Source organism: Pollachius pollachius (assembly GCF_949987615.1).
Source record: "Pollachius pollachius genome assembly, chromosome: 2".
NCBI classification, from domain to species: Eukaryota; Metazoa; Chordata; class Actinopteri; order Gadiformes; family Gadidae; genus Pollachius; species Pollachius pollachius.
The window spans coordinates 9,890,277-9,904,963 of NC_136935.1; the positions used below are offsets into that span (position 1 = coordinate 9,890,277).

The window sequence follows — 14,687 nt, forward strand, 5'->3', positions numbered from 1 at the left end:
AATCTACAAACATTCGGCTTCCAACAGTACAACAACCGCTCGCTCCACCAACTGGGGGGGGGGGGGGGGGGGGGGTGGCAGATCCTCATCAGGTGCTCAGGTCTATGACCAGGTGCTCGTAGATCTGCGTCTTGCCCTTGAAGCTGGACGCCAGCAGGAATTGCCGGTTGTCTATGGAGATAGGCGAGAAGGCCCGCGGAGCCTGGATGTGCAGCTCCTGGAAGTGGACGAACTGGCCTTTCTTGGCGTCCCAGCGGTACACCCGGGTGAAGGAGTAGTCGCTGCCCAGGATGGCGTACTGCCAGCTGCCCACCGTGAAGGGCTGGAACACCATGGACCCCCGAGAGGGCATCGTCTGCAGCTCGCGGAACAGGGCGCCGTCCCACCGCATCACCTTGGAGTCCCCGATGAAGCGCGTCAGGCACAGGTAGAGCTCCGTCTTCACCTGGAAGTGCTTGACGGCGTACACGTCCTCCATCTCGGGGATGTCGGTGCGCCGCTCGAACTCCTTGCTGCCCTTGTTCCACTGGTAGATGACGGGCCGCTGCGAGCTGCTGGACAGGATGAGGTGGGGCTTGGAGGAGATCTCCACGTACTCGACGTCCGTGTCGCGGTACCACGAGTGCAGGGAATGTTGCGAGTAGAAGCCGTTGCCGTTCCACTTGTACACGGTGGTGGAGCCCGCCTTGGAGCTGTCGGCGATGACGAAGAAGGACTCGCCGTCCACGCGGAAGGTCTCCACGTCGTTGGGCTTGCGGATCTTCAGGATGTCGATGTCCTGGATCTTGATGAACTTGTTGGCCGACACGTCGCGCATGTAGATGTGCGAGCCGCCGAACAGCTGCGCCACGATGATGAACATCTGGTCGCCGATGACCAGGGGCTTGCACACTACGGTGGACGTGCCTAAACAGGGCGGGGGGGCGGAGAGAGAGAGGGGGGTTCATCATTGGGTTAGAATCTCTTCATGTGTTACCACCCATGGTTGTGTGTGTGTGTGTGTGTGTGTGTGTGTGTGTGGTGGTGGTGGTTGGGGGGGTTATTTGATTGTTTTTAATGTGTGTTTAATGTTGTTTGGTTTCCTGATGTTTTTGTTGCTGTGGGAGTTAATTGGTTAATTGATTATGTTGGTTAATTGTTTGTGTTGTGATGATTGCTTGGGCAGGTTGCAGCTGGCATATCAAGGCCAGAGAGAAGGGACCAGTTTCCACTTCCATCTCTGCAGTGTTGTGTGTGTGTGTGTCTTTCAATAGTGTTATTTTGTTATTAATACATCTATTTTTCAATTTACTGTGAGAAGCTGAGGTAGTAGTGGACAATTTGATGTTGTGGCCGCTACCCCTAGGTGGTGGTAACAAAAGTGAGGCTCTCAACCGCACCACATCAAACCACGCCACATCAACAACTGCTTATGTCCTTCGTCCATGTTGTAATGGTGACCCAGTGACTTACTGTCGATTTCATCGAAGTTCCGGAAGACCATCTCCACGTGATCCCACTCCAGAAAACTGCATTTCCCAATGAACGGTTGGGCGAACACCACATACTCATCGCTCCCGAAGGAGAAGGACTCCACCGACAGGGACTCAAACTTGAGAGACTGGTAGGAAGCAAATTCTGGAGAGAAATCAAACAAACTATCTTATAAACTGTTTGCCTTTTCACAGAACCAACATATACGTAGAAACCACTAACTGTACACCACTTGCATTTCAGTTTGAATGCATGGCGGAAAGTTCACCCCCAACACCCACTTCTTCACTTTCATAATGCTGCAAATGCAAGGGCTTTTATGAGTGGGCGATATAGGCTCAATCAACATTGTGTTTCCTAATTCCATCAAAGATGGATAAATAAATGCCCTCAGCAACAGATCTTGCCTATACAAGTACCAATTCTACTATTGTATTATTATACATAATATATATTTAATATATATATATAGTATTGTATTAGTGATTAGGGAACTCGGCCCCAACCTTCTCCTGAATGACATTTACTCCTGAACTTTGCTCAGCCAATTTTGATAAAATCGTCTGCTAAATGGCTAAATAGTAAAAGAAAAGGATACCTCTGGCCCGCTGCTGACCGGTCAGGCCTCCTGGGGTAGCTCACCTGTGGTGATGCAGTCGAAGGACTGGGGGGACAGGTCGTTGATCTTCTTGTCCAGGAGCGACTCGGGGCCTTTGCAGTAGATCTGGTCCACGGTGGCGTTGGTGTGGACCATCCACTCCACCAGCCACTTGAGCTTACAGTCACAGATGAACTGGTTCCCTCGCAGGTCTCTGGGGGTCATCAGGAGGGGAGGGGACACCTTGTAAATCGACATGTATTTGATAATGGTGTGCTAATGCAAGTCAGTGGAAACGTTTGAACCTTTTGGATAGCATGAATACGAAGTGAATATTCAATTATTTATAGAGAATAGACCAAATAGACCAAAGAATAGTCCACATTCAAAAAGTCAAAAAAATGTATCAACGCAACAGAAAATAACAACAAAACGTGTTCTCATGGTGGGGGTTTCATTTGGAGATCCGCAGTCAGTGAATAAGGCTCCGTCTCTGGTTACAAATGGTTGAATGATTCCAAATAAATAAACGAAAAAAATGATGTTATTCAAATCCAAGCATCAAATCAAAAGCAAAACAACCACAAAAGGGCTTCATAATGTCCATCCTCATTGCAGTCACTGAGTTAAGGGCAGTCTGGTGCTCTGGTGATTGGGCACTAATGGCATTCCCAGATCTAATACTGAGTCCTAACACAGTGGGCTGTTGGTGTGTTGGCCGCTGGTAATTGGTCAAGCTACACTCAGGGGAGACGAGGGAACAGGAGGAACAGACCCTCCCGCAGCAGGCCATCGACCCCGCCCCATCTGTCTCCCACAGTACAGAATGCAATATTAATCAGGCTAAATGTAGTCCCTGCCCACACATTATTCAAGACTTGACTGCAGAGGAGTACTGAGAGATGGTCTATATTTAGCCCCCCTGTACAAAGAGGTTTGCTGGCCCTAGAGCTCTTCTCTTTGGTGCTTCGTAATGATTTGTATTTCAGATGCAGCTTTTTGAAGCTATTTGGCAGAAGCCGCAAAGGCAGTGGTCAGGCTTTGTCCTCAAAGGCGCTGTAGGTCACATTTCAGAGCAATGATTTCATTAGAAATGCCATGGACATCTGTCAGCTGTCAGTGAGTAGAAATGCTCTGTTCTACCTATATCTGTTCTGGTTGGCTGTACGTTTGAATTTTAGACCACTCCCCTGCTCATTTCTGACCAATCTGGACTTCTCTTGAACGATAAGGTCAGGGTATCAAGACGCTAGCTAACACAGCATTATCAAAGCACCTCCACTGTATCGTGAATGTAAAACCTCTCAACGGTGGAGAGGCAGAGCTTGAAGTCATGCGTACTTACACTTTGGTTAGAGCCTCGAGACCCTGGAACATGTCTTTGGGCAGAGTCTCCAGGTTGTTGTAGGCTAGACTCCTGTAAGACAATGGAAATAGCATATTATCTCACAATTGTCTCATATTGTTTCGTACCTATCATCTCATATCATGTCCCAAATTATTATCAAGGGAATCTATTATCTTATATCATATAATGATATAGCATCTCGCATCATAGCATATTACATAATAGTTAATATCATATATTTCCTTTGAAATTCCAAGTCTCAACTTGTATAAAATATTTTCATGTCAAATCACCACGTTATTTCATCAAATCATATCTCATATATCATACCCACTTGTACTATATTATATTGTGTGCCCATGTACATAGATGTGACAGAAAATGTAAACTGGATCTATAGTTCGTGGTTCCCGAATGCAAGGCAGAGTGTCTACACATGTTATGTTTGTGGCAGCAAAACAAGGCTACGTGTTGCAGGGCTGACTGCTACCTAGGAGACTGGCAGGCATTCGCTAATTACAAGTGTAAAAAAATATCTTTTTTTTTAAATGCTGTGTCCGTAATTAAGTAAATATCAAGGGAGGCCTTAGGTTGTGCAACACTTTCACACTGAAAAGGTGTACACTTCTTTTTCTACCATACAGATGACTAAGTATAATAGCATTTGTTTTAGTGAGCATACACTTACACTTTGATGTAGAATATGTGTAATTGTTAGTCAGTTTTAACTGAGTGTGATCCGCTCTACTTGAGACCATTGAATACAGCTGTGTGTGCTATTAAAATAGAAATCCCTGTGTGCCAGTAAGAAAATGTGGACCACACACTTAAAAAACACATGTTTCTCAGTCATGGTCAATAGCTCAGCTCCTTCAAATAAAATGAGAGTAGACTATTATACTCCTATTCTCATAGTTACACCACACGGCTAAGAATAAGGAATTTTGCAACACTGTTCGATTTGGTTTGGCACCTAAAATGAGTACTTAGCATCTTATCCTAGCTATCTTGGCACTCTATGAACATCCTTACTGTACAGACAGCGATATATTGTTTATTTTTCTTCTGACAAATGTACTTATTGTAAATCACTATATTAATATGTATAGGTCTAATGAGTTGTTAATAGGTCTATACTCACAGATGCACTAATGTTTTCAGCCCGCGGAAAGCATTAGGTGATATAGACTTGATTTGGTTGGTTTCAATGAATCTGTAGAAAACACAGGGCAGATGTTTTACAAAAGACACTTTAAGCTCCTGAAGCGTTTCATTTTGAAATAGTTATGAATAATATGTATGAATAATAATATGACTACTCACAGATACTCCAGATGAGGAAGGCCCAGAAAAGCATCTTCATTGATGGAGTCAAAAGTATTGGCTGTGAAAAGACTTAAGATACAAGAGCATGGAAGGTAGTCATTTATCACAAAATCTTATTTTTTTTATCAGATGATGTCATGCCAACTGTATATTAGCCTGCTTTATGGAAAATAGTCCTATCTAAACCTGCAATTGAAACTGACAAGTTGAAAAAAAAAAGATAAACCAAAACGATATAAATATATTTTAGAACAAGAAACAGCCCAACCGAAATACGACATTGTCAGACTGTGTGATTTAAAATCCCAAGGTAAATACCAAAGCTCCTCCCAGAGAGAGAGAGAATGGGGATCCTATTCATGAAGGGATTCCTATCACTGGGACAACCACGCTTTGTTTACCATTCTACTATAACTGACAGCTACCTCAGCCAGAAAACACCGGTTGGACTACAGCCTATTAATACGCTCTCATACCGTACTACACATGACATCACATCGTGGTGTGTGCATCAATGTGACGAGCGTGACGGGGGAAGTGATACCAACATTACTCGGATTAATCGAAGTAGAGGGGGAGCAGGAAACGTCTCTGTCCAGTTAAACATGGCGATGGACACATCGCAGGGGACCTTCAAGGCGAAACAAAGACAGAAACACAAGCGAAGGGCTCTCACAGCAGATGCAGAGCAGGCGTGTGGATGAAGCTCTCTTTGGGGATCTCCGTGAACGCGGACTTCACGAACGATCTGTTGGGAAGCAAAACGACAAAGAAACCTTTTTTTTTAACATCATAGTATGTCCCGGTGCTGAACTCCAATACAAAACTGGACACATCGCGGTTGGTAGGTGTAGAGTAGCCTATACTGCATGTAGTCCAATTTTTTTCTTTCCACTTACAAGCACACAGCAAAAAAAATAAATCAACGCACGGTTGACACAAAGCAAAAAATATGATCATGTTGACACGACTTACAATGAAATGACATCAGGGGGAAAGCTGCGAGGGATCAAACCCGCGCTCTCGCACAGCGCGTTGTCTTTGGTGCACGTACACGCCGAGGGGCAGCGGGGCTGGCGGGCGCGCTTGCCCTCCGCCGCGAGCAAAAGCCCCGCGACCACCAGCCACACCAGATGGGTCTTGGGGGTCTCCTGGCTCTCGCGTTTCATCCTTGCGACGGTGAATCCTCCTTTGCCTGGGCAGAGACGTGCTGCGCGTCGAGTAATCCTACACACATGTAAAACGCCACAAACACACGCACCCTCGCCCTTGTTGTCCCCCACTTCTCCAAAAGAGGGCCAGTCGACACCTTTTTTTCCTTTTTTCTTTTCACCAAACGCCGTCCTTGTTGTTAAAAACGGCAAGTATCGTCTGCCTGACTATCCTCCACTATACTTCCATCCGATGCGTCCCTTGTCCGGTTTTCTTCTGATGTTATTATTCTCAAAAATACCACTCAAAGGCAGCCCCTCTGGAGAAGGTATAACACGATTTAAAGGCGTTTTAAATGCCCACAGCCTTCAGAAGATGTCCAGTCTGGCACGGGGACCAAATCGGTGTAGGGGCAGGTGCGAGTCACGACAGGGGACCAGATCGGGAGCGCCTCCATCCAAAACCACGCCTATGCCAAACAGAAGCGATGGTCGTGTTCCTGGTACAATCCGCCTTACATGGATGTCATGGTTTTACTGGTGAATCAGCTGGGAAGTGAGGAACCCTTTAGTGAGCCAGCAAATGTGTTGCTATTGCGCAGAACCTGCCTTTTCTTGTTGTGTATGCGCGAGCGTCAGGTGTAGGTAAGGTAAATAAACAACAAATAAGACAAATAAGGCTTTATATCTTTGTGATAATGATGACGATAACAATAATGATAATATAACATATGATAATAATATAGATATGAACATTATTAACAATAATAATGTTTTTAATAATCAGAATATTATTATGGTTATGATTATCATGATTTAGTGATAATAGGCCGATTCATACGCTATATCCGTCATATTGATTCATAATCTGTGGTTTGGTTTGCAATAGGGGGGCGGCTTTTAAATGAACCACTTAGTTCTGGTTTGTTTAAGTTACAGATGCGATTGTGGTTGCAAATGTGATTGCAAGCCAACCTTTTTAATAGAGTGATGGAATGAAAGCCACTCTGGGGCCGACGTATTACTTTGCCCGGCCACAATTAAACACTCTCCACTCCCAGGGACCCAGATGGGCTGCCGGCAGCCTCTATACCACGGCTCCTCTTTCATGTGAACCCTGATTCACTGCGTACACATCGATTTCACACTGTCCAATAGCCCGTCGCTGCCATGGCAACAACAACAAAACAACACCGAGAGATTCACCCCTTCCTCTGTGAGCCTTGCTGGTGCGAATGTTTCCCCCGGAGATAGATAGGCTAGTCCTCTCTTCAACGCCTTCTAGGGCCACAGACCGTCCCAGTAATATCATTTCTGCAATTGCATTGTATTGAATGTGTTGAAACGTTGTTGGCTTACGACATGGATCATCTTTTCTTCTTTTTTTTTTGGCGAAAAAGAAAGACATGGAGAGAATGGACACTTGAATGGAATGACTGAAATTCCAAAAAAGAAGAAAAAAACGTGTTGCTGGAGTCTGGGAAGAACAGTGGAAGTGATTGTCGACCCACGCAGGGATGGGACGTGTCCAAATGCGATAAATTCCATAATTCATCGCGAGCATAGAGCGCGCACTGTTCACTACTCTCCCTAACGTTATCAACAGTTGCTGAAAAAAACAACTCTGATGTTATCTGTTTGATAACTGAAGCATCAATGCCGTTTTTGGTTACTGTTTTAGACTTCATCTTGTCTGTTTATAAATAAGCCTAAGTGTAAGGCCTAATGCTTTATATGAATATATTTATGGACTCAAATAGCCAAACAAGACTCTTCTTAAACAAATAGCAACATATAAGCGTATGTTCCTGCCAATGTAATGCCATTTGAGTCGTCCTCATAGGTATGAATTAACAACTTAGCCACCAGAGGGCAGTGTTTTATTTAAGGATCATTTATATTTAGCGTTATATTTGTGATTGATCTCTTGTAGATGCTGTATTTAATCATAATGTGATATAAAACCATGTGACCAAAGTTGACATAATCTTTAGTAATATTTATATTGCAAGGTTCATACGATAAATCTGAGTTTGCATTTAAAAAATATACTAGGCCTTGCATGTGCCTCCCTTAATGGGTTTTAATTTTCATGCAGATAAACATTTAGTATTATGAAAATACTACAAACATAAGGATTTGGAAAAATAAATAAATAATCCATTTGATAAAATAACGCAAAGTGACTTATGAAGTGATTCTTTTTTTTACCAAGTCAGCGATATCATTTCCCACTTTTAAAGAGTGGCACCAAAAGCATTTCCATTCCCACTCCCCAATGAATGAATATGTGCAATTATTTATCGAAAGCGTTTAACAATACCATAAGTGTATAGGTTGTAGGCATGGGTGTGGCCCCAGTGTGAATCCTCTAACCATGTGCAGTGTTAATGTCATGCTCCACCAGGCGAGATACACAGGACCAGCAACAATGGCTGTAGCTAACTCTGTCATTGTTTGGCGGTTTACCTGGCTTCTCAATGTCTCACATGTAAGCAGCCAATCATGGCATAAACAAGAATGGTTTATGCCAAAAAACAAACAACAGAAAGAAATGGAATTGCATCAATTGACCGCAAAATAGCATCATCAAGTTTGGGAAAATCAACAAAGAAAATGGCCTCCTTTGCCCTCCCCTTGTCTTAAGGGATTATGAGTTGATTATTGAGACAACATATGGGTCAGAGACAGGAAGACAAGGACCAAACTGTCAACACTGTTACTGTTGCATGATCTCTTTCTGTTTAGTTATGTCATCGCTACTGCTAAATCTTCCTCCAACCAAACCCAATAAGTTCCTTATGGGCTCACTTTTGCAATTGGCTCCTGGCTTGTTGAGGGCCATCACCACAACAATGAGCTCCTTCCCACTCAGCAGAGGAGCTGTGAGCAGGCATTTTGTGGTGCACTTGGTCTTCTTGTCCATAAAGTCACTGTAGTGGGAGTCCTATAATACAAAACAACAAAAGACATTACAGGTTACATAAGGGATTACGTTATGTCCCAGGAATATTTTTTTTCGAGCATTGAATAAAATGTTTTATGTTGCAAGGTTATATAATATAAAAAAATGAAAATTAATAAAATAACATTTTGGCATACAGAGTAACAGCATATAGGGCATTGATAACATGACATAATTATATTGTAAAAAATTGTACAATATAATTAAAAAACTAGATTAAATAAAAAACTAATAAAAAAAATAAAACTAATAAAGAAAACTCTTTGTGCTTATCAGTTGAAATGGGTCCATCAAACCTAGACCCCCACTATTCCTGAACCCCCGTTCAATCCGTCCTTTTTTCTGTTCACTCACGTGCAGGTTATTCCTTAGTCAGTGATTTTACATCTAGCCCCGCCTCTTTCGGCTCTACTGGTTGCTCACCTATTCCTATTGGTGGTAACTAGCTTCTTCTCTCTTCCCCATCTAGGGAAGTACGGTAGTACCAAGTGTCAGGCCCAGACGTCGAATGATGTGCAGTGGTTTTCCCTTACGCCCCCTCTTGGCAGCTCTTTCAAGCACATGCTTAGCCTCAGCATTCACCAATGTGCTGCAAGTACCCACAAGTGCAGCTTCTTCGTCAGCAGGGTTAGGGTGTTCACTCAGATCAGCCCTAGATACACCAGAGCGTACCATACTGTTAATGTAATACGCCGGTGGGCAATGTGTCTTTTGTTGTGAAGACCTGATTAACTGGACTTAATCAATGTGATTCCATGACAGTTTGACTTAACAAGATATAAATGTATCATAATATATTGAACGTAAAATACAATTTTTACCATTGTTTCGGATAATAAATCGCCTTATTCCTGTGGGTGCGGATATATGTCAAATAGCCTTTTCATTTTTTTGAGTATAGCTGACTCAATGTATATGTCCCTGCCGTATATAGTGTGAGACAGATCACTGTACACAATCTGTTTTTAGCTATTTATCAGGTTTGACCAGAGGGACCAATAACATGGCAACCTGTGACAAGAAATGACAAACTAACGAAAAACAGTCGTCAAGAAATATTCTTTAATTTTCAAAATGTGCACTTTATGCCTTGAGCATAAAGTGCATGGTTAAGGCATGAAGTGTAGAACTAAACACAAACACCTTAACTATGAAGAACACATAGCTGCGAAACCACTCCCTAAATTAGTTAAGTAAATATATCTTCTAAACGAACCTTTGAAATAAACCTTAAACATCAAATTGTATTATTTTCAACCAATGTCTGAGGCTCTGAACTCTGAACTCATGAGGCTCATGACGAACCATCTCGTGAGGCCTGAGCGGAGGCCATGAGCTGGAGGACCTCCTGTCTCCTGGCGGAGCTCCTCAGTCCAGGCAGTGGTCCAGGTGGGCCAGAAGCTCCCGGTGCTGGCTGGACCGGTACTGCGCCCGGCAGCCCGGGCACTCCAGGAAGCTCTGGTTCAGGGCGGCGGGGGGGCGAGGGGAGCCGCCGCGGTCTGGAGCAGCGTTGCTGGTCTGGGGCCCGCTGGCATCCTGACGTTGTCTCTGCTAAAGCACGCATGGAGGCAACGCTGTCGGTCACATGGACGCTGCTGCTGCTGGCTACCTCAGCCTGGATGCACATGGTAACGTGACCATTGAAACCTCATAGTGCTTTTCCTGATGAAATTAAGGTCAATAACGGTGTGTCCTATTGCCTAACTAGGCCTCTTGCGCACTTTTTCTGTAATGCTTATTAGCAACTATTTGTTTTTTATTTAACCAAGGTGCTTGCATCTTGGAGTACATCTTAACCTTACTTGTCTTCACTGACCTCTGGCGCTGTGGTCTTACTGGTTTTCCGTAACTCTTTGAGGACTCTGTACAGCTGTTTCTGTAAGTTGAGACAGTCGCGTTTCTCCTCCTCCAGGTCTCTGGCCGACATCTGAATCTGTAATGGAAAAAATAAGGGGATAAGAGTGTGACAAGCAGAAGTAAAGGAAAATAATAATGATAATAATGAAAAAATTAACACACATTTGACAAAAAAAATCTGAAAATCTGCAAAAAATAATAAAGAAAATGGATATATATACAGTATGCATATATAAATGTAAAGGAAAACAAAGGAAAATAAAGGAAAACATTAAGTTGAGGTAAACATTATTATTCTTGCATACTCTACATTGTTGACATTATTCATAGTGTATAGATGTAAAAAGGAAAGATTCCAGGGGGGAAATGTGCCAGGTATAGAGGGGGTTAACATCGATGTGGTCGCGTATTGGGACATGTCTGGGTGATCGTTGATTGGCTACGGGAAACAGGAGGATATGTGAAAGTTGAACCAAGACCGGAGGATGAGCTAACATACTGATACAGCAGAGGAGAACCCAGAAGCAGCTGATCCTCTAATAGGGTTTCATTACAGTGGATGGATTAGCGGCTACCTCTAGCGCTCAGTCTAAAGCTAAACGCTTTATCTAAGGAAGGGTTAATTAAGATGGCAGGTCTAGGGGAGTGAGAGTGGAACTGTGTGTGTGTGTGTGTGTGTGTGTGTGTGTGTGTGTGTGTGTGTGTGTGTGTGAAGGGTTGGCTACCTGCTGCTCCAGAATCCCAATTTTCCTGTGATCGTCTTGGTGATTCAACACTGTATTTTGAAGGACATTCACCTGTGAGGGGGAAACAAAGGGGAGTGTAGTGGTTAAGTTGTTGGACCGGGTTTTGATTCCCCAGGTCCACAGCCAACATGCACCCAACCCTTAATGCAGGATGCCTTACCCCTAGTCTCCTAAATAAGGCTTTAGATTCTTAAGTCTGTTCTATCAAATCTCAAATCTGTGTGAAGAGGGCGTTTTATGTCTTTGGCTTCAAATTTGTTTCGACCTGTTATATTGCTGGAGGCAGGGATCTGCGAGTGCTTGATTGGCGAATACAAACCCGGCCGGCAGCAGTTACAAGTGTAAGCTCAACCCCTTCCTGATCCTAACTATTAACTTACACATTAACTTACATCCATTCCGAATTTGAGTTTATTTAGATATATGCGGATGCTAGATACAAATATACTAAATACTATATAGCAGCTTTCAATTCTCATTTTTGAAGCGTTTTTTCTTGTTCCCCTGATCACTTCATGCATTAAGTAAAGAAAACATATGCATTTATTTTCCGACCTAAAACGAGTCCTTGTCGTGATATGAATGAGAGCAGAGACCCTGGTCATTCACACCTGCAGTTGGTGCTCAGCAGACTGATGCTTCTCCTCGTCCAGCCGCTGTCGGAGGTCTTCCGCCTGGGCCCTGAGTGCTCTCTCTCTCTCCCCACCCTGACTCTTCTCTTCCTGGGCACGCTTCTGGCTCCTCAGCCTCTCTACCTGGATCTGTTCCTGGAGCTCCTGCACGTGGAGCTGTTTCTTCTCATAACTGCACGCACATGCACACACACACGCCAGCACACGCATGTTTGAGAAGTTTTTGTCCATCCAAAATGAACATTTTCTAATATTGTTTAGAAAACAGATAAAAACACTGCTATTTCACTTTGAAGTAAAGCAGATATCGGTGGGCAGCCAAAGTGACCTGAGCATTCATATGAGACAGAGCTCCGGCCGTCTTATTGTCTAAGCAGCAAGCAACAAACATTGACACCTTGTTGTATTTGGGAGGTTGTTTGTGTCACTCACCTCCACTGCTTCTTGTCCAGGTCTTCGTGGGCGACGTTGAGCTGCTCTCGAAGAGCCTCCAGCTCAGTCTTGGCCTTGAGCAGGAGCCTGTCATAGTGATCCTGCATCTGGCTCATCCTCTCCCGCTCTGAATTCAACACTAGGTTTCAATGCTGTGCTCAAATCGCCCCGCACATTGACTTTGATTGCTCTTCTAACGCATCAGATCGACCCACTACCTCACAGGCATTATTGCTTGTTCAATTCATTACTCTGATTGTCTGGGGGGGGGTTCAAGATGGAGTTACACATCTTTTCGGCATTCTTTTTGATAGCTTGGGCCAGTATCAATATAGCGTACTCTACTGTCTCTGTCCCTCACCGTCTGAATGGGCCGCATTGTGCTGCTCTGATAGGGCCTGGTTGGCTTGGTTCAGCTGCTGCTCCAGACCGGACAGTCTGTCCAGCACGCCCCTTAAATAGTGCTCCCTCTGCTGGTCATAAGCCAGCCACTGCTGATTCTTCTCTAATGCCTGGGGCCATCCGTCACAAGACAACAGCAAAAACAACAACAAAAATAGAGTGACATACAGGCTTGGCTCCAATCTTTTGCTGTTTTGACTCTCATGTAGGCTAATATCATGTCAGGTTAGGGTGTTAGGGTGTGGGTTTGAACCACGTCTACCTGTAGTCTTCCTTGAGCAAGATGCCCTAACCTCTACCCTCTAATTAGGCACGTGGATCTAAAAATGTATCAATGTCAGACTCTCTGGAAGAAAGGGTCTGCCAAATGACATAATAGTATTAAATTCTCATAGGTTACACAATATATGTTTGCCCATTGATAAAAATGCTATCTATGCTTACATCTCTGAGCTGAATATGAGCAACTGTAGCAGAACAGGTGCTCTGGCCATCTGAATCGTAGTCCTGTGGAAAAATATGAAACATATAATAAGTTTACTAGTGTTACCCAGGTCGAAAAATACAGCAAATCTCTCAGCTAGTATCTATAAAAAGGGCTGTTGACTAGTCAAAAGTACAGATTTTGGATGAGTACTTCATAACAAATGCTGCCTCCCAGTGTCAACACGTGATATTATTTAGATCAATAAGCGGACCTAAGCTTCACTATACCTGATGCCCCTTTACTGTCTTCTCTAAACCTTGACATCTCGTCGACATGGTCACCAGCTTGTTTTTAATTTCCACCATCTCGGTGCGCAGTGATTGTATGAGTTTATCGATGGGCTCCCTCTCTTGAACGTAGGTTTCCATCTGGTCCTGGAGGCTGGCGTAAACCTCCTCCTCTTCTTGTGTCATACTCAGCTTGTATCTCAGCTTGTCAATCTCCTCATTTTTGGAGCTCAACTGTTGGTAATTCTTCTCTTTTATCGTTTCAAGAGAGAGGATTCTCTGTAAATATATTAAGTGACACATCGGTCATGTGACATGTCAGACAGGTCACTGTAGAGACGTCAATGTGGCGCAGAAAAGTAAAAAGGTTCCTCTCCAATAACTGTTTATTAGGTTTAGATTCTCTTATAATATCATTACCCGTAGGAGGTGATTATACTCCATATCCGATGAAGCAGCGTCCTGCCGTGCTAACTCGGTTTCCATCTCTTCGGGGTCTGACTCCTGAACACAGCCACACAGGTGGGATGTGAATACCATCTGTCACCTGTGGTCAATCACAAACCCAAACAACTACCCTAAATAGTAATATCATAGTAATTATATCATGTCAGATGGTAACTGATATTTTTTGCAACAAGCTAAATCATCGTTGACTAACATTAGCTACCATAAGCTACAGTTGGGCAGATCATATTTATATTTATGTAGACATTAAAGATGATGGTAACTGGGTTTCAAATCCAGGGAGAGTAACGTGCTAGGTTTTTACATGTACTAAATTACCTGCAACACGGTGTTTGAGGTTCTTCCCCTGGTTTTCCTGAAGCTAGGTGTCGGTGGGGGAGGGTCGACCAAACCGCGAACTGACGGTCTGCCACCTCTTGTACACTGTAGTCTAAAAACGTAAATAGTTTAAATTAATATTACACCGCATTTATTAAATGATTTCAGTTTTGAAAAAATGCAAATTACAATTACAATTACAATTAGGGCATTTAGCAGACGCTTTTATCCAAAGCGACTTACATCGGTTAATATAC

At 43.5% G+C, this 14,687-nt stretch overlaps 2 protein-coding genes across 2 annotated transcripts; both read right to left on the bottom strand.

Annotated features, from left to right (window-relative positions):
• Positions 1–88: 88 nt before the first annotated feature.
• Positions 89–5,929, bottom strand: LOC307071525 (leucine-rich glioma-inactivated protein 1-like; the record flags this gene model as incomplete). The annotated part of the gene is made up of 8 exons (XM_079730532.1): positions 5,721–5,929; positions 5,422–5,493; positions 4,743–4,814; positions 4,561–4,632; positions 3,417–3,488; positions 2,116–2,285; positions 1,453–1,617; positions 89–906 (listed from the first exon to the last, which is right to left on the bottom strand). Exons 1-8 carry the CDS (start codon positions 5,912–5,914, stop codon positions 89–91), a joined length of 1,635 nt encoding a protein of 544 aa, XP_079586658.1. The 5' UTR covers positions 5,915–5,929.
• Positions 5,930–10,229: 4,300 nt separating this feature from the next.
• LOC307071527 (centrosomal protein of 55 kDa-like) lies at positions 10,230–14,184 on the bottom strand (the record flags this gene model as incomplete). Its single annotated transcript, XM_079730535.1, has 9 exons — positions 10,230–10,412; positions 10,678–10,794; positions 11,444–11,515; positions 12,076–12,268; positions 12,529–12,655; positions 12,890–13,040; positions 13,375–13,437; positions 13,645–13,923; positions 14,065–14,184. The coding sequence occupies 9 exons, from the start codon at positions 14,182–14,184 to the stop codon at positions 10,230–10,232; spliced, it is 1,305 nt and encodes a 434-aa protein (XP_079586661.1).
• Positions 14,185–14,687: the final 503 nt, after the last annotated feature.